This window comes from Ictidomys tridecemlineatus, chromosome 11 (assembly GCF_052094955.1).
Source record: "Ictidomys tridecemlineatus isolate mIctTri1 chromosome 11, mIctTri1.hap1, whole genome shotgun sequence".
NCBI classification, from domain to species: domain Eukaryota; kingdom Metazoa; phylum Chordata; class Mammalia; order Rodentia; family Sciuridae; genus Ictidomys; species Ictidomys tridecemlineatus.
In genome coordinates, this window is record NC_135487.1 from 30,411,201 (window position 1) to 30,430,986 (window position 19,786).

The 19,786-nt window shown below is 46.2% G+C and overlaps 2 protein-coding genes across 5 annotated transcripts in view; both read right to left on the reverse strand.

Annotated features, from left to right (window-relative positions):
• Window positions 1-3,539: 3,539 nt before the first annotated feature.
• Window positions 3,540-5,589, reverse strand: Guca2a (guanylate cyclase activator 2A). The gene is made up of 3 exons (XM_005317883.5): window positions 5,377-5,589; window positions 4,256-4,463; window positions 3,540-3,816 (listed from the first exon to the last, which is right to left on the reverse strand). The coding sequence occupies exons 1-3, from the start codon at window positions 5,449-5,451 to the stop codon at window positions 3,752-3,754; spliced, it is 348 nt and encodes a 115-aa protein (XP_005317940.1). The 5' UTR covers window positions 5,452-5,589; the 3' UTR covers window positions 3,540-3,751.
• Window positions 5,590-15,294: 9,705 nt separating this feature from the next.
• Window positions 15,295-19,786, reverse strand: part of Foxj3 (forkhead box J3) — a 105,972-nt gene continuing 101,480 nt past the window's right edge. For all 4 annotated transcript variants that reach the window (XM_078026059.1, XM_021719546.3, XM_005317884.4 and 1 more), the window contains one exon: window positions 15,295-18,313. In XM_078026059.1, the coding sequence (XP_077882185.1) occupies window positions 18,198-18,313 (116 nt within the window). In that variant the 3' untranslated portion in view covers window positions 15,295-18,197. The remainder of the gene's footprint in view (window positions 18,314-19,786) is intronic.

A 19,786-nucleotide genomic window follows, 5' to 3' on the forward strand; every position in this document is an offset into this window, starting at 1 on the left:
TCTTAGGTATGTCCAAAATGAAATTGCTGGGTCCATATGGTAGTTCTCATTTTAATTAGAGGAAAGACCTCCATTCCATCAGAGGGCTAATGACTGCACCAATTTACATTCCTACCAACAGGGTACAGGGGTCTGTTTTTGCTACATCCTTCCCAACACACCCTTTTACCTTTTGGAATGAATATATATGCCTTTTTTTTTTTTTAAAGATTGAGGTGGTATCTCATCATGGTTTACTAACACTTCTCTAGTGATTGGTGATATTGATTACCTTTTCATATACCTTATGGCTGTTCATTTATCTTTTTTTGAGAAATATCTTCTCAGGTCCTTTGCCCACTTTAAATTTGGATTACTTGTTTTCTTGCTAATGAGTTGCTTGTGTTCTTATATATCTTGGCTATTAATCCCTCATCAGTTCTCCATTCCATAGGTTATCTCTTATTCTTAGCTCTGTAGAACTTTTTGGGTTTGATGCCATCCCATTTTTCATATCCAAAACCAATGCCAAGAATTCCCCCCTCCCTATCTTCTGGTAATTCTACAATTCAGGTCTTATACTTAAGTTTTTAATTCATTTGAGTTGATTTTTTATATGGGATGAAATTATTCTTCTGCATGTGGATATCCAGTTTTCCTAGAACAATTTATTGGACAATTATTATGTGATTTTGGCATTTTTGTCAAAGATCAGTTGTAGACTTATTTCTGGAGTCTATTCTGTTTCACTCATTTGTATGTTTGGTGTGTGTGTGTGTGTGTGTGTGTGTGTGTGTGTGTGTGTGTTAATCAGTACCATGCTATTTTTATTACTATAGCCTTGGAGTAGATTTTGAGATTAGATCATGTGGTGCATTCAGCTTTGTTCTTTTTGCTTGAGATTTCTTTAACAACTTTGAGTCTTTCATGCATCCATTTGAAGTTTAGAAATTTTTTTCCTATTTCTGTGAAAAAATATCATTGGACTTTTGATAAGGATTGCATTGAATCTGTAGAATGCTTTTGGTAGTGTGGACATTTTAATTATATTAATTCTTTCAATCCATGAACATGGAATATTTTTCCATTTATTTATGTTTTCAATTTCCTTCATTAATATTTTGTATTTTTCAGTTTATGGTTCTTTTGCCTACTTTCTTAAATTATTCCTAAGCTTTGTTTTGCTGTTGTAAATAATATTTCCTTCATTTGTGTTTTGGACAGTTCATTGTTAGCATGTAGAAATGCTACTGATGAACCCAGGGGCACTTAATCACTAAGCCATGTCCCCAGCCCTTTTTCCATATCTTATTTAGAGACAGGGTCTCGCCGAGTAAATTAGGGCCTCACTGAGTTGCTGAGGCTGACTTTGAACTTGCAAATCCTCCTGCCTCAGCCTCCCAAGCCACTGGGATTATAGTTGTGTGCCACTCCGCCAAGCAATGCTATGATTTTTGTATGTTTATTTAATATCCTGCAACCTGTTTATGAGTTCTAACAATTTTTTTTTTGGTGAAGTATTTTTGGTTTTCTATATCTAAGATCATGTGTTCTACAATAGAGACAATCCAACGTCTTCCTTTCCGAGTTGCATGCCTTTTATTTATTTTCTATTGCTAGGATTTCCATCACTATGTTGAACGGAAGTAGGAAGAGTGGGCATCCTTGTTTTATTCCTGATCTTAGAAGAAAACCTTTGATGTTTTTTATGACTCTTCTCTTCTCCCCCTCCTTAGTCTAGCTAAAGGTTTGTCAAAATTTTCATCTTTCAAAAGGCTAACTCTTAGTTTTGTTAATTCTTCTATTGTTTTTCTAATCTCTATTTATTTCTATTCTGATCTTTATTATTTCCTTCCTTCTGCTAACTTTGCTCTAAGTTAGTGGATGTTCTTTTTCATGAGTAGCTATTTTCCTGGTTCCTTGAGGTGTAATATTAGATGGCTTACTGAGACTCTTTCTGTGTGGGCATTTAGTGCTTCCCTCTTTGAACTGTTTTTTTTGCTGCATCCCATAATTTTCGGTATTTTGTGTTTTTATTTTTGCCTGTCTGAAAATATCTTTCAACTTTCCTTTTGATTTCTTCTTTGACCTGTTGGTTGTCAAAGACCCAGGGAGCTTTAAAAACTTTACCAGGTATTACTTCCTCTCATCTTCATTCAACTCTACGAAAATAGGAACTCTTGCCATCCCATTTTTACAGATGAGGGAACTGAGGAGTAAACCAGCCCCAGTCACACAGCTCTAACAAGCAAAGCCAGGATTAATTGCCGGAGAGTCTGACTCCAGAGTTCAAGCATTAAGCGATTCTACCCACCACACGTCTCGTCACTCCCCCAGCCACCTGGGGAGGCAGGATCTGTTCTCATCCCATTTCCAGATGAGGAAATCAAGGCTGGGGAGGGGCACACGCCTTGCAAATGACATGCTCAGGCTCAAATCCAATCTGACAGCCTCCCAGGCTCCGCACTGTCCCATCTGAACTATTACTATTCCAGTGCCTCTTTGTTTATGTGTGCATCATCCTAACCTTCTGGAAATTTCTCTTCCTTCCTCTTCTACATTGGTTTTAAAGTCCATCCATTCTGATGCAAGTCCCCAAGGGCTAATGAAAATGTATCTCACCTCAGCTAGATGAGATGTCACCCTCTGAATATCACAGATCCTGGGAATCCTACCTGAATGTCTCTGTGGCACTTCCTCTCCACCCGACTCCCCAAGAAGGACCCTGGTGATCTCCTCTTTCCTTGTTCCCTCTCCTTCCACTGACTGGCCTTACTTCCTTTTCTTAGGTCTCACACAGCATGTTGAAGGCTTGAGGCTGGAGCCCAAGGCTGAAACCACCTTGTCTTAGCTTCATCCTCTACCCTGGTCTATCCCCATGCTATCAACATGTGGGTAGACTTCACCCTGTCTGGGGATAGAGAGGCTCCCCAGACACAGCACAACAAGGTAAATAGAGTTGTGCAAGGATGTGGGTAATCAACGTGCACAGAAAGCACCAAGGACAGAGTGGGAGCACTACACTCTTCTTGGGGGAATCAGACAAGACAACTGGAGGAGAGGGCATGGAGTGATGTTTGGAGCCTGGGTCATTTACCTGGCCAGCGGTGCGGGCAGAGGGTCAGTGCAGAGGTAGGTGAGTGGGAGCAAAGGAAATGGCCATAGGTGTGCAGCTTGGTGGGGGAGGGCAGGAGGCAAGGCTGGCCTTGTCAGAGGAAGCCAGATCCTGGGTGCCTTGAATGTTAAGAGCTTGACACTGATCTCATAGTAGAGCAATCCACTGCGTTGGACATCCTAACCAGTTCAGACAGGCTTTGTGGTCATATGTGGCTTTGTGATTTTGGTGACCCCAGAAGTTGTGAAAGAAAAGCAGTGGTTCCACCCTCCTAAGTGATGGCCTAGAGATTCCAGTCCCCTTTATTCCCGTGTGTGGTGGCAGCCCCAAGCAAGTAGATAGCTTAGCAGGGAGCCTGGGATCCTTCCACTCTGGCATGCTGAACCCTGAGTTTCCCAGGATAGGACGGGCATCCACAAAGCAAGAGACAAAGGCAACCTGGAAGGACTCTGGAATCTGGTTTATTAGTCGAGCGTTGGTTGGATCTCTAGTACCCCTGCCCCTCTCTGGGCTGTTCTCTCCTCACCCCCAACCCCCACCCCCAATTCTGGGGCAGGGCAGGTCGTGCAGCTGGGTGTGGGAATATCAGAGTCTGCCCCTCCAGCAGAAGACAGGGCTTCCCTGCAAAGTTGGGAGAGGGCAGTGAGCACCACCGCCCTAGCATCCAGCACAGGCAGCGAAGGCACAGATCTCACACGTGCTCGGGTCTTCAGCGATGGCCTCTGGACAGGAGAGATGGGGCCTGATGAGAGCCAGCAATCCCTCCCCCATGGGCCCCTGCCTCCCTTCAGCCAGAGCTTGAATAGCAGCCACCCAATCCCCAGGAGAGGCCCAACAAGCCTGGCCTCTCTGACCCACGAAGGGGCTTTCCATCCCAAAAAGGGCATATGGACCACTCAAGCCATCCAATCAGAATGCAGGTTCTACCCAGAGAAGAGATAACACTAGCACCAGATGTTGGGGCACAGTACTACCTACCAACCCATCCGTCTGAACCAGGATCTCCCTAAGTCTCATCAGTTACAACTTGGAACTAACCGTAACGTGAGCTCAACAGACCCACCAATTAGAACAGAGCCCCACCTACCATAGAACATCTCTTCCTCAAGAGCCATCAACAGAGAATCCCCCAGCCCAGCCTTCCCAGAGGAGGTCGCTCACCCAGCCTCTGCAGGATCTCCTCAGCATTGGGCTCCTTGCAAACAGGCTTGATTTCTTCTGGAAACGCTTCATAGCTGCAGATCACAGGAGCCACAGGCTTACCAAGGGTGGGCACAAGCTTCCTGAAGTTCCCAATCTTAGGCTCCGGGAGATCCCAGAGGTCTTTAAGTTTCTTCACTGACTCCAGGGAAAAGGAGAAGTCTCCATCCTGAGCAAGACAGCCAAGGCAGGAGGGCAGGCTTCAGCTCCCTGGTGGGACCCCAACCCTGCAGTTTCAGCTCTAGGGCACACGAGCAATGTGCCTAGGAAACAGATGCTCCAGTGAGCTGGTGTGGGGGTCAGAGCCGGTCCCTGCCCTGCTGGCTTTGCTCTGTGACCCTGGGTACCCGGGGGCCTCAGGTTCTGCAAGCTGTCATGAGTAATGAAGAAAATGGAGGTGGAGGGCCAGGGACACAGTAGGTGCCTGATGAGGACTCCGTGAGCTGGTGTTTAGGGAGAGGTGCAGCAGAGTCTCAGTTCCACACAGCCATGCACAGGCTGCATTCCCCTGCCCGAGAGCCAGCTGCTTGCTGGGCAACCATCTCCAGCCTGCAGCCTGGTTTTTGTTTAAGAGGCTCCAGGAGTCTCTCATAGTGAGGATCCCCTACTGGGTGCCAGCATTCTTGGCCCTGTCCTGCAACCAACCATCTGGACCTCTGGGGTGTCTTCACAGTTACTGGGACCCAGATGGTTGCTCTAGCTGAGCACAGAGCTGAGGAGTAAGGCCTGGGTTTGAATCCAGCTTTTTCATTTCTCCGCTGGACATCTCTTTTATAGAACCTCTCTGGGGCTCAGCTTCCTTCTCCTGTAAAATGGAGTTAAAAACCGACTCCTCCCAGGGTGCTGGGGCCTCAGTGAGAAGCTCGGGGAGGTACCGTAACTGGCAGGCATTCCATCACTCACCTTTCCCAGTCTTCTCTCCTACCTGGGTTCTTTCTGCTCCAGGTTTGAAGCAAAAGGTGTGTGTGGCTGACAGGACGGAAAAGAGGGTCCCCAAGGAAGTGCAAGCCTCAAATGCCACCTCCACTCCAGTCCCCAAAGCTGCTGCGCTCTCTCAGGGGCCAGGTAGGGATGGGGCTTACCTGCACGGTGACCCCCCCTGCCAGGGTGGCCCAGGCTCCCAGGAGGCACAGCGCTGAGAGCAGGAAGGTATTCATGACTGCAGTTCTCTCTCAGCCCTAGTTGGAGGAGCAGCTGGTCTGGATGTCGCAGGAAACAGTGGGGCTTTAAAGAGGTCAGGGTTACTGAATAACCCTGAGCTTGTGTCAGTGTCTCATCTGCTGCCTGTCAGGCCTCATCAGATAAGGCTCAAGGCAGCCCTGGGAGATAAGAGATCAACCCCGAGCCTGGCAGAGCCCCGGCCGCTCCCAGGGCACCACTTTGACCCACAGGCAGGCTGGGTCGGGCCCTGTGCTGTGGGGTGGGGCCTGCAGACCAAGCCCTACCCTTCAGGATGGAGGCCCAAACCCAGACAGTGACGGCACTCAGGGCCATTAGGGTGGGGGCAACAGGGCTGCTACTGGGGTGGGTGCCAGGGAGGCGCTACCTCACAAGGGGGGCGGCAGGGCAGCTTGGGAGGGTTTCCCAAGGAGGTGGTGTCAGTACTGAGGCCTGGAGAATGGGGCTGGGGTGGGGGTTCTCTGAGATGGGATAGGGTAGAGGATCATTTTGTGCAGAGGGTGTTATGTCTGGGACAAGTGAGAAGTAAGAGAAGCCCAGGATATTGATTAGACCCTTTCCGAGTCTAATTGTCCCAATGTCCTCTGTGGGGACCAATATTAATACCTACCTTATAGACAGGTGTTATGGTTTTGAGGATTAGATGAGGCTTTAAATGCCTGGTACACAGGGAGCACTCCGTAGGGGGGCATTTAGTTACATTGTAATCAGCAGCGGATCCTGGTCTTCACTGCCCCTTTGTGTCACCTGCCTGTCTAAGCCACAGTCTGGCCTCTTCATGTGCTGGTCCCTTGATCCTGCCAGCCCAGCAGCCTCAGAGTGTCCTGGCCTGAAATCCTCCCGATGGGTTTGCAGGCGAGACTGCCTGATGTGTCCTCTGCACCCCCAATCTGATCCCACTGGGACTGACCTCCATCCGCACTGCGTGCTCACTGTGTGATCTTTGGCAAGCGGCCCCAGCACACAGGAGAAAGCATCTCCTTGAGGCTCGCAATCTTGCTACTTCATACCCTAGCTAGTTGCCCTGACAGCTCCAAAAAGGGGGTGGGTAATCCCTGGGCCTGCTGCGTAATCAGCACTGAAGAAGGAGCTGGAAGGAGCAGAGCCCCTGGAGGAGGGAACTACAAAGGGGCCCAGGCCACAGGGAGGGGCAGGAAGCTTTTGATCCACCTCAGACTGGACTTCACTCCCCTTGCTGGTGTGTGTGTCTGTATACACCCAGGTGCATGCATTTACACTAAGGAATGTGTTGTGCATGCCAAGATATATGTGTGTACTCTGAAAGGTGTGTGCGTATGTAGATGTGTGTATCACAGAGGTTATGTTACATTTGGGCATATGCTGGGGTGTGTGCATGTGTATGCTAACGTGTATGTGTGTTTGTATATTAGGGAGTGTGTGTGTGTGTGTGTGTACATTGGGATGTGTATGTGTGCCAAGGTGTACATATCTGTGCATGCTTTGGGGATGTGGGTGTAAGTTTATGTGTCTGTGTTAACATGTATTTCTTCATGTGCTAAAGTATGTGTGTGCCTGCTGAGGTTTCCCACCCCACCGGGTAGAGGTCTGGAAGGAGTTGGGTTGGAGGCGAGGCCAGTGATCCCTCTGGGACTAAAAGGGGTGCTGGAAAGGGATGAACATCAGGAACACTCAGGCCATGCTGGGATTGCTGGGGGCTGGGTGGACCTGAGTGGGATTAAGGAACATCAGCTTTAGGTGAGGGGTCGGCCCTGGGGCTGTTATAATGGGGTGGACTGTTGTAGCAGTTGGGGATGGGAGTCCATGTTGGGGTTTGAACTGGGATTTGGATTAGGGTCAGGGTTAGACTGGGAACAGGGCAGTGCTAGGCTTAGGTTTGGAATTGGGGGCCCAGTTAGGATTGGCCTGATGAGGAGAATGTTCCTGATGTGGAGGTTGCTGTGAGTGTAGGTTAAGTTGGGACCGAGTTGATTTGCAGTTGAGGTTGGAGGTGTGGCTGGGCTGGGTTTATGATTGGGGTTGGGTCTGATTCCATGTGAGGTTAAAGCTGCCTTAGGATTTGATTTGGCCTTAGGATGGAGTTTGGGGTGGGGCTGCTGCAGGCTGAAGGAGCCCTTTCTCTGACTCTCCTTGGTTCTCCAGTCTCTGTCCCCTCCAAGGCACAGCAGGATTGGGCTAAGGGGAGGAGACTTTTGTTCCTGATGCCTCTTCTTCCCACAGCCCCCTGGCCAGGACTTGCTGGAATAGAGCAGGAATTGAAGGGCTAGGGACTGTGGGAGTGACATTGCTCCTTGGTAGGAAAGAGGAAGTGGCTCCTAGGCCTTGGCCCTTTGGGTCCTGCCCTACCCAGCCCCCTCTGACATCAGCATGGGAAATAGGAACCAACTGTTCTTTCCTTGCCCCAGTTCCCCTCCCCAGCCCTGTTCCCAGCTGTGAATTTAGGCCCCCTTCCTACTCTCCAGGGGACATAGGATCTCAGCTTGCACTGAGGTTGTTAGAAGATAGATTTTGGGGTCCTCCCAGGACCTCAAGCTTTCTAGACCCCATGCCCACAACCCGAGTCCCCTTGGTTCCCAGCAACCCATACTCTTCATCATTCTTGTGTGGGCAGGAGGTAGATCTGAGGCTGTTTGGGTTCCTTGCATCCCAAGACCACCTCTTCTGGCAAATTCTTGCTCCTCTGTGGTGTTCCAGGCCATGCCATCTCCTGCTTCTCCATGGAACCCCAACAGAAGCTGCTCCAAACCTCTGGGGCTGAAAGCCAGACACCCCTGCTTGGCACTCAGGGTCATCATGATCAGGCTTCTGCTGAGCTCACCATTCAGCCAAGATCCCAAAGGACTCCCTCCCCAGGACGGGACCAGGAAGCAGGGGCCAAACTTGGAGGTCAGAGCTCAGGCTTTGGAGCCAGGCAGCGCCACCATTTAAATTCTGTGTGGCTTTCTGGACCTCAGTTTCTGCCTCTGAGAATTAATAGCTCCACTGCAAATTTCAGCTCTTTTAGAGCTTTCCTAATCAACCCCAACCCTGGCCCCAGCAGTGAAGGTTAAGAGCACTTCCCCTCCTCTGTCCTCCACAGCCTCTACATTCTTCCCAGCATGCACCTCATCAGGCCCGTGAGCTGCTGAAAGCAATGCTGGAGTGGAGGGCCCCCCTCATACAGGGCCTGGAGCTCGGTGGGTGCCGCAAGTCTTTATGGAGTCAGGAAGGTGGCAGCCACTGTCTGTCACATTAGCGATGACAGTTAATGCTGATCGGGACTCACTCTGTGCCAAGCTCTGGGCTAAGTGCTTGTCATCTGTGGAAACCAGACCCACCCCCCACCACACTGCAGGAAGCTGCAGGTTTTGCCTACTGTCGGGAAGTCCTGCCCTGGGAGGAGGCCAGTGCCATTCCTTTTGGCCAAAAGGTCAACATTTGTGTTTTAGTGACCTTGTCATGGCTCCTGTGTGCCCATTAGAATTGGGTCCAGTTTGGCTCAATCTTTTGGGGCCCAGCTCCTCTTCCCTCAGCCCAGCAGCCTAAGCTGGTCTTAGCAGAAAGGCCTGGAACAGCCCAGGTGGGGGCCTAGAAACTCCAATCCTGACCTGGGTGTGGTTCACATTTCACAGCCTCACCTTTAAAACTTATAAATGTGTTTTAAAGAGTGTAACAATCTTTGGTTCCTATGGGAACTCAAGGAATCTGAGGTAGACATTACAATGGATATAAACCTACTAACAGTTCAGGGAATACACAAGAAGTAACTATATAACCCCATTTTATAGATGGGTAAGCTGAAGCTCAGCGGCTCAGAGGTTAAATACCATGATTATCCCAAAAGTGCCTATGTGGCTGCAGGGTACTGTTGTATTGCAGAGGGTCACCTGGGCTCTGGAGAGTATAAGTCTAGACACTTATACCTCAACTCAGAGGAAGGTACAATTTAACAGATTCATTGTCAAGTGGGCTTGGTAGCAGATGTGGTCACACAGCTATAAATTCCCAAACAGAATTCAGTTCTCTCAAATTTCAAAGAAAAATCTGAACTTCTACTCAATCCAATACCATACCTCCTATACTGTCTTTCTGGTACCAAACTGGCATCTTTTTGCCCCTTCCAGGGAGGAAAAACAAGAAAGGAGTGGCCATTGAGTCAAACCCTGTGAAGGAGGTCAATGACGTCCACTTAACAGGGAAGGAAGCTAAAGCTCTCAGAAAAAGAGTGCTTAGTGACACACCAAGTGGGTGGCAGTTGGGATTTTAGGCCTGTCAGCCAGAGCCCAAGTCTAGGCTCATACGGAGAGACTTCTCTCCACCCCTCAGGCCCCAGGTGGGTCGGCTTTTTCCCTTGATGATCCAGGGGGGGCATCTGTGGAGTGGACAGAGGGTGTGTCTGCCTGTTTGCACAGCAGTGTCATCCCCTGTGCCTGGCCTGGGTGAGGTGGTGGGGTGCTCCACTCACCATCTGTTCCCACTTGGCAGCTGCCTCCTCCTCCCATCAGCCATCAGCTATGGAGGCAACCTCCCACACTGAAGGCTGCTAGGAAGGAGACACACAGCTGGAGAGCCTCCGTGTGTCCCAGAAGGGATCTCCCAGAGCCTAGTTGATTGGCAGACAGGACATGGACAGGTTCCATGAGACTCTGTGGGGTACATACCAGGGGCCACGAGAGAAGGACAAACTGAGGGCTGCAGGTCCCCTTAGCTCCATCAGAGAATGCTTGCCAGCCAGGATGGGGTCTGAAGCAGGCTTGATCAGTGGAAAAATGTGAACGTAGGAGATGCAGAGGGAAGGAGGCTGGCTTGGGATGAAGCAGTGTGTCTAGAGCAGCCGCCAGAGGGAGGTATAAACACCAGCTCAGAAACAGCACATGGTGCAGGCCTGTAATCCCAGCAACTGAGGCACTTGAGGCAAGAGGATGACAAGTTTAAGACCAGCCTCTGTAACTTAGTGATACCCTGTCACAAAATAAAAATATATAAATAAAAGGGCTAAGGGTGTAGCTCAGTGATAGAGCAGCCCTGAGTTCAATCCCAGTACCCCGAAAAGAAAAGACGAAGACACTACCAGCATTTGCCCCTAACCTGGTGACAGTGGGAAGCCATAAAAGGCAAGATCAGATCATGCCAGAGCTGTGATTTAGAAAGACCACAGTGGCAGTGGCATTGAGAGGACTCTGACAGGGTTGGGAATGTGGCTGAGGCAGTAGCGCGCTCGTCTGGCATGTGTGCAGCCCGGGTTCGATCCTCAGCACCACATACCAACAACGATGTTGTGTCCGCCGAGAACTAAAAAATATTAAAAATTCTCTCTCTCTCTCTCCTCTCTCACTCTCTTTTTTTTTTAAAAAAAAAAAAAGAGAGGACTCTGACAAGAAGGGAAGGGGTAGGTGGAAGGCTGCCGGGGCAGGAATATCAGCTGGTTTTGTAACATGGCAGCAGATAAAGAGAAGACAGTTCCTTGGGACCTCCTGCATGCCTGCACCTGGCAGGCTGCTCTCCACTTGCCTTCTCCATGACACCTTGAGGTATGGCACCCACTGTGTGGATGAGGGAGGGCAGTGTTTTGCCCACATAGAATTCTAGGTCCTTCTGACTTCAAAGTTCACATTTTTCCCCCACTGCCTTAGGACCTGCAGGGAACAAGCTGGCCCGGATGCACAGTAACACATCTGACCAGCTTCTGGTCGTCAAGGAAACCAGGGATGGGCAAAGTAGGGGCTGCCAGAGGACCCAGCTCAAAGGCATGTAGGTAGGAGGAGTAGTGACAGGGACAAGACAGAAATGTGATGAGAACACACATGACCTCACTCTGCCAGCATCTGAGAAGCCAGGTTGATCCCAGGCAAGATCTCCCCAGATATGGGTCCTTGGAAGAGGAGGAAGAGGCTAACAAGCCACCAAATTTGAGTGAGGAGCTGTCTCCTGTCTGCAGCTTCTGAACACAGAGACCAAGTCCCAGGCACAATCACACAGGCTGCACAACCACATACCCAGTCAGACACAATTATACAACTACATGAGCACACGTGTCATTCACTCACAAACTTATACGTACTTTCACAGAGCTAGAGGACTGTTCCTGCCTCTGCCTATGAGCATCGCTCAGGATGGGAAAGGTGGGAAGTGTCCTCCTAACATCTTTATTGCCCTTGTCTGGGACTGGAAGTTGCCCCTATGACCTTTTGGGAGCTGCAGTATGAGAGGCATTACAGGGTGAGTGACGTCAGCTCAGTGTCTCTGAGGTAGGGTGGGATGGGGTGGGGTGACATGAGAGAGGTCAAGGACAACTGGGAAGTGTTGGGGAAGAGGCAATCTGCCTCAATGCAAAGAGCAAGCAGAGTAAGGCGGATCTGGGTTCTCTCCTCTCATTCTCACTGGCAGCGACCTTTGGGCAAAGCACTTCACCTCTCCAAGTGGCAATGCCCAGCAGTAAAAAGGCAGATAATGACACCAACATCACCAGGCAGTTGGGAGTGCTAACTCAGATAATGGCTGTCAAGTACCGGGCAGGGGCCTGGCAAATGGTGGCAATAATCATAATATTTGTGACAGCCAAAGGAGCCAGTGTGTGTGTGTGTGTGTTTGTGAAGACACCAAGGCCCACTCAGGCTCAGAGGCAGGGCTGGGGAGGACAAGGTGTGTGGATGGCCCAAAACACACTTGCCCAAACACTTGTCAGTCCTGGTCCCAGAAGAGGAATAGAGCCTCAGGAGAAAAGAGTTTGGGGATGAAAGTAGGGCAACCTCCCCCAACCCAAACCTCGCAGTGGAGATGCAGTAAGCATCAGGAGGTCTAGGAGCAGAGGCAGCTGGGGAATGGGCCTCATCATCGTTTGGCTCTGAGGACTAGAAGGAATCACTGGCTTTCTCCAGCTAGGAGGCCTCCAATGCTGGAAAAGAGGGGCACGAATTCTGAGGGCTGGCACCTAGTAAACCTTCAACAGCACTGAGCTCTGGGGGTTGCAGAGAAATGGAGCACAGCCCCACGGGTAGAGGAAACCATCCTGAAGGGAAAGAGCACACAGCTGGCTGCTCCACCCTCTGGTGGCCACAGGTACTCACTGCACCCACCGTTTTGTCCCAAGGCCCTATGGTCGGTGGCTCAGGGAACAACACCAAGGAGCAGGGACAGCAGTGTGCTAGTGAAGAATGCTGACGCTGGAGCTGCAAGGCCTAGGTTTGAATTCCTAGCTCTACTGCTATTATCATCATTATCTACCACTTACCAGCTGGATGATCTTGGGTAAGTAAGTAGCAAAGATTCTTTATTGAGATTAGTAATAACAGCAGCTATCAGCCACACAGCTGTTTCTCAGAGTAAATATGGTAAATGCAATTTGAATCAAATGCTTGGGATAAGTGATACCAAGTTAAGATGCACTTAATAAACGATAGCTGTCTATGCTGTACATCTGGGTTCACTGTTGCTTGAATTCTGGTTTTGTGTGCAGCCAATTACTGAGTTTATGCTTCACACATGTTGTTACTCCCTTATAAAGAGGGTAATGTGCAGGGAGGAAAGTTCAGAATCACTCTTAAAAACCCCCTAGGAGTCGGGTGTGGTGGCACAAGCCTGTTATCACAGCAATTCAGGAGGCAGAGGCAGAAGGACTGAAGTTCAAGGCCTGCCTGGGAAACTTAGTGAGGCTATGCTGGGGTGGGGGGGGGATCCCCTAGGAAGGTATAGGTGTTGTGGAAATCCATCTTAGTAAGCCCAACATGGCCAGTTTTTCTAGGTCTTGGCTGTAATCTGTCCATAAGTGCCAGATGAAGCAGCAGGCTTACACCCAAAGTCCATGTTGCCTAAAATGTGTATATCTTTAGCCAATGAAATCATGCTCATGTGGAGAAGTACACACAAGTAGAAACCAGTCACAGTCTCAGATGTGAGTCTTGTGTCTCACTCAGAGGCACATGAATATTCCATTATAACACTATTTAAAATTTGCATTCCTTCAGTGGAATGCATTCATGATACATCTACATTGTGCCTTACCTCTCTGAAGCTGTTTCTTCTTCTGTAAAATGGGGCAGTAACTGTACATGTCAAGTTATTTTGTAGATCAAATAAGACAATTTATCCAGAAGCCCTTTGCACAAAGCTAAATGTTGAAGCCTTGAGAATTTAATATGGAGCTTAATGATTTTGTTTCCTATTTCATTTGATGATGAAATAGGAAGATGCACTTGAATTGAACAAGGCAACTAGATCTAACTGTGCCCTTCAAAGGCACTGCTATTGATCAAAACTTAACCTGTGATGGGAGGAAAGCACAGCCCCACTTTCTCAGGGACACACACAGTGGGTGAATAGCCCCTACTCCTGCCTCAAAATTTAAATAATTCTTTTTTCTAATCTTTTTTTTTTTTTTTTGTTACTGGAGATATAACCCAGGGATGCTTTACCACTGTACCACATCCCCAGACCTTATTTTTTGAGACAGGATCTTGTTAAGTTGCCTGAACTTGTCTCATTAAGTTGCCTCACTAAGCTTGGCCTTCAACTTGCGATCCTCCTGTCTCAGACTTCTGAATTGCTAGAATTACAGGTATGTGCCACTGCACTAGGCTAATTTCTCTTTTTGGACATCAGTGGAAGTAAAAGGAAATGAGTTCTGGAGTCTGACCCAGGCTGAATTATCCCAGATTTGCCACTAGCTGTGAGAATTTAGGCAAGTTAACCTTTCTGAGCTTGTTTTCTCTTCTGTAAAACTGCAATAAATTGATGTTTCTGGCAGTGTTGTATAAGTTAAATTAGAAGAAGCCAGGGGCTGTAGGTAGATCATGGGATTGGTTGGAAGCCCCCTGCCCCCCCATGAGATACTCCTGGATCCATTCCAACTTCCCCAGAACTGGCCTGCCTGTTGCTTGGCCTCTCTGAGACTTCCACGTCAGTGAAGTCAGAACCCCACCATTTTCATAGAAGACTATGTTTGGTGCTTTACTAGCAGCCTGACACCCCTCCCACCTCAGCCCACAATCCCCATGCTAATAATCTAGCTCCCAATTGGAGTTCACAGCAATAGTGCCAATAAAAATTACTTTCTCTGAACTTGGAAAATTTGAAGATTCAATAGGAATAGCCCATACTCACAAAAGGCTTTCCTAGACCCTATCCCACTCACCCTCTTCACCATGACTCTTGTTTTTGCCAAGGAAAACTTTCAGAGAAGCCTCCCTGACCAGTTTCCCAGGACTGGTATTTGCTACCTGTCTTGGGCAAGTCTATACCCCCTAAAACCAGAACTACGACTTTCTCATCTCTGGGCTGCCTGTGGGAAGTGCTGTCACAGAATATTTGCTTGGCAAATTATAATCTCCACTTTTGCCTTTTAGGAGTAGCTCTCTGAGAAAGCAGTGCTGGGACAAGACTGGCAGTCAAGTGGAATAGGGATAAGGCAATTCTCTTGGAATGAGAGGATCCTATTAAAAAAAAATGTTTGAAGTCAAATATCAGTTCTGTCACTTGCCAATTAAAGAATCAAGATAAGTCACTCTACCTCTATCTGAAGATCATGGCACCTGGCACATACTGAGCACCACCAAGTTTTATGCTCTGGGTGCTATTCTACATGTTTAGATGTGTCGTTCAATGTAATTCCACTCCAATGCCAGCAGGTGATATTATCCTCATTTTACAGGCACTATAAATAAGGACACTGAGGTTCAGAGAGATTAAATACTTCCTCAAATTCACAGACCTAGTGAGATGCTCAATAAATGGCAGCAAGCACTGTGGACACAGTAGTGCACTGGGACACAATCTCAAATACCCCAATGGCTCTGGGTCCTGTCCACATCTGAACTAGCTCCAGTCTTACTCCCTCAGCTGCAGCAAATGACATGGACCAATCAATGTTTTAAGAGTTAACGTTATATATTTATTTTAAGTGCCATTCATGCATATCAGTCTGGCAGCAACAATCCTAATGACACTTGGAATATTTCTTTACAGCACTAAACAGTTACAAAGAATGGGTGCCGTTCATCATAGAGGCAGAATATGAAATCGTGCAATAGCAAAACTGTAGAAACATTAAAACACTGACTGTCCAACAGCAGTACAGAGAGCAGGTTTGTGTTTGCACAAAAAGCCAATGCATTTTCATCACATATATACAATATAGATATGTACACATCACCCTCTGAATGAACAATATCAAAATACTCTATTCCATTTGAAATTATCCCCAGATTGTTTCCCTCCCACTTCAAAGGACATTTGAGAGACACATATTTACAAGAACACACATGAATACATTTACATTTCAAAAACTGCCACAAATGCCAGTCGGATTATTTTCCTGGACAGAATGCCCCGTTTGATTACATGCATTTATTATTCTTTTTCCCCAAAGTCTTTAGTCAATCTAAGCCCAAGACAGAACTTGCATTTTTGCATTAGCAACTACCAACAGAAATGACCAGTAGAGAGACTCTCAGATAGCCCTGTCTGGTCATGGCCCAGATGCCAGTCCTGGGTTTCTGGGCCACCTGGGCCACAAGAGAGTGGGATAGGTATGGATGAAGACTTTGCCCCCAAGGCCATTCTTGGTAAATTTAAATACTCACAAAAATATTGACCCCTGCAAATCAGTAAATGATTACCAAATGAGAAATTAGCATCACAAAATTTGTAAAATCATTGTTGGTGTTTCTATCCAAATCATTCAGTTTAAGAGACTGCATTCTAATACCCAAACTGTTTAAAGTGCACATTTCTACCCAAGCAATTCAGACAGTTTCAGAACAGCTATTTTGGTGACTAGGAAACAATGACTTGAGCAGACTTCTGAAAATCACTCCCCCTGTTTTGAAGCTTTTACTCTGCAGGCTGCCATCTCATCTTGCCTTGATCCTTCTAAGAGGGGTCTGCTGGCTGCCTTTCCAGCATCCTCTGATTTTCACTGATCCAAGGGGCTGGAACTGAGCTTCCCTTTCATGACAAGCAAAGTCCAAATGACAAAGAAACATAAAGCTCTTTCTTCCTCCCCAATGTCGCCAGCCCTTACCACAGCTGGCTTCCCAGTGACTCATTCAAGGCCACACTCCATTTAAAAAAAAAAAAAAAAAACACAAAACACACACACACACACACACACACACACACACACATGCACACATACATACACCCACAGAAACAAAAAAAAAAATGTATGTTTAGTTCAAGTAGAGATCACTCAACCAAAGAATCACTAAGGCTAATTAAAGTGATTTAGCATATGGCTGATAGAGATCAGAGGTGCTAAAAAGCAACCAGTGAGCAGTCATTCCTCCTTGATTTGATGGAACTTATATTCCCATTAAAATGAAAAAAACATTTTTTTCTCTAAAGAATCGATTCAAAACCTATTCATTAGGGAAAAAAAACTCATTTCTTCTAGTTTCATTATAAAACTATGACAACCAATCCATGCAAAGTAACTGTGAGATGACATGAAACAATACAAAAAAACTAATAAAGACTCCTATACAAGGTAGGCTTCATTTCAAAGAAAGCCACCCAATGTCATGCACACACAGGACAACTGAAACAAAAGTCCACTTAGTAACTGCACTGAGGCGAACAGTCTATGTGTAGCTCCATCCTCCTTCCAGTGCTACCTAAACAGAAAGAAGAAAGTAGGAAAACCTGCTTCATGAATCCTGTCCTATTGTTCTGTTGCCTAAATGTTCTTTGATTCAACTTCTAGAAAAATCCTATTTAGCTATTAAGTCTCAATCAGCAGGAATGCTAAGACAGAGAAATACACTCACCTGGTAAAAGGATTGATGATAAAGAGAATGACACAATATCCCTCTGATTGTCTTGTCTGTAAACTCTTATCACGAAAAATAATTCTGTGCTTTTCAAACACCACATTTCTCCTTAGTGAATCCCAATAGAAGATGAGCATTCACAGAAGGTAGTAATAAATATTAAAATAACACTTCTGAATAATAAATACATAAGTGAATGTGGAGGCATTAATTTGTTTAGAGCCAAGCAATGCTCAGCTTCTAGCCATTGAAACAAATTTCAGAGCTGTCATAATGCAGATTTAGGAAACAGACATTGACAAGGTACAACATATACTCTATAACCTCCCAAGCATCAAAACAAATTTGGTCAGTTCTTTATGCTGCTCAGGAACAACATGCCCCTCTGGATTGTTTGAAGAGTATCAAACCCCAGGTTCCTTGACTTAATGGACAGAATTCATTATTACCCACATTTCTGAAAAAGATTAAATAAGTGAAACAGCTTTGGAAAAAATCTATTTCCTTTCAGTTCCCTACATCAATTAAAAGCATCCTGCAGAAAATAGCCTAACAAGAATAAAAACTGACAGTAACTTTCTTTTCAAGACATAATAATCCAATTAGAAAAAATTGAAGTCTTTCAGTAATTTTTGTACATATATTTACACATATGTATCTATAAACTGCTTGCAGCAAAATAGGCTCTGTCTGAAAAATCAGTCTGGCACTTGTGGTTAACATCAAACTGACACAAATATGCAAAAAGCTGTCCAAATCACACAACAGTTAGGAGCTACATAGGGCAGTTGGCAGGGAGACAAACATGTAGTACTTGTTTGGGTCAGATAAAAGCAGTAAGTTATCCAGCTAAAATCTTTTTGATTGTCTTCAAAAGAAATTTTGATAACATTGGTGAAGTGATTAGCAACTTTGTTTTCTCAACTGGATTCTCTTAAAACCTTTCCTTTAACTGCACAGAAAGGTGACGCTGGGGTCTGATGCCTTGCAGAACACAAGCCCTACACAATTGAATCCCAGTCAAAGTCATCCTGGATGTCATCTGGAGGCAGGGAGCGCCGCATCTGGAAGGCTTGGGAAGGCATCATGTGCTGCTGGTTCATGGCTCCGTGATGGCCTGAAAGGAAGAAAGTAGTATCAGTAGTGACTTGAGAGAGAAGAATGAAATACAATACCCATTCCTGAGCATTTTCTATGTACCAGATAAACAACACATACAATAAACCTTCATCCAATTAGCTCATATGATGATCTTCATTTTATAGGTAAACAGACAAGGTTTAAGAGGATGAGCAAGTTAACCAAAGTCACACTGACGATAAGGGGCCAAGATAAGATTTGAACTCAGTTCACCTGACTCTAAAACCCATGCTCTTTTCATTATACCAGACTGCAGCAAGTAGACATGAGAAAAGTGCAGACACAACAGTTTTTTTTGTTTGTTTTTTTTTTTTAAACACTCGGTTCTGCTCCAATACATCTGGGCAACAAACTGGCTCACGTAAGAATAGAAAAGAGGAGAATGATGTCAGTGAACTATTGACGTCAGATTGGGTCATACTGAATTTTCTACAGCAAGTTCATTTTTTAAGTGAACACAGAAAACATTTTTGAAGTGAACACAGAAAACAATGAACCATGGAGAAAGAATTAACTCCACAATTCCTGCTCTACCTGCATTCTTCTTGGATCACTATGGCCTATGTCTGATCTTCCCAAATTCAGTGCATTCTGCCCGAGTCTCTGTATCTTGACAGACCCCTTCTAAATCAGTTTCATTGTTTTTAAAAGTAGAGATTGAAATTTACTCATAGAATTCATTCTTTTATTAGTGATTAAGCATATCTTTTCTGTTTGGAATTTTTTTACTGGATCATTATCTTTGTTAGTACCGAGATGACAAAATGTTTACTAGTCTCCTAGAACTTTTAATGTAAAATTATATAAAATGCTGAAGCTTTCAGTAGATTATGGTATAGCAAAAATAAATGCCTGCATGCTTTTTATTTAACAAAAACTTTTAAAAGTCTTTACCATACCTCAGGGACTAATTTATGTGATTTCCACATTACGTTACTTTACGCCTCGTAATAACCCACAGAGCTAGGTAGTGTTCTTAGTACTCTTTTACTGACAGGGAAGCTGAAGTAGGAGGGTTCAGAAGCTTGATCAACATCTCATAGCTATTAAGTGGTAAAGGACCAGGATTCAAACCCTGGCAGTCTGGCTCCATAGTCCGAACTAACGTATCACACCACCTACAAATTACTATGTGAGTGCTAACAAAATATAACATCTTTTCCCTTCATCAAAGCATGTGTCACTTGGTCTCACTCTTTCTTCACTACTGTCTGGCACACAAGTCTCTGTAAGTTTTAAGCCAATCTTCATCCTCCACATTACCTTTTCTTTCCCGCATATAGTTTAAGTAAAGGGTGGTGTTAGGTATATGAGAATAACAATGGACTCTGAATCAGAAATAATGCCTTGAGTCTTGGTTTGGCCATCTATCAAACTGGGTGGCCTGGGGAAGTTCTCTTTTCTTCTGAGCCCCTATTTCCTCATCTAGGTGATCCTTAAGGAACCTTCC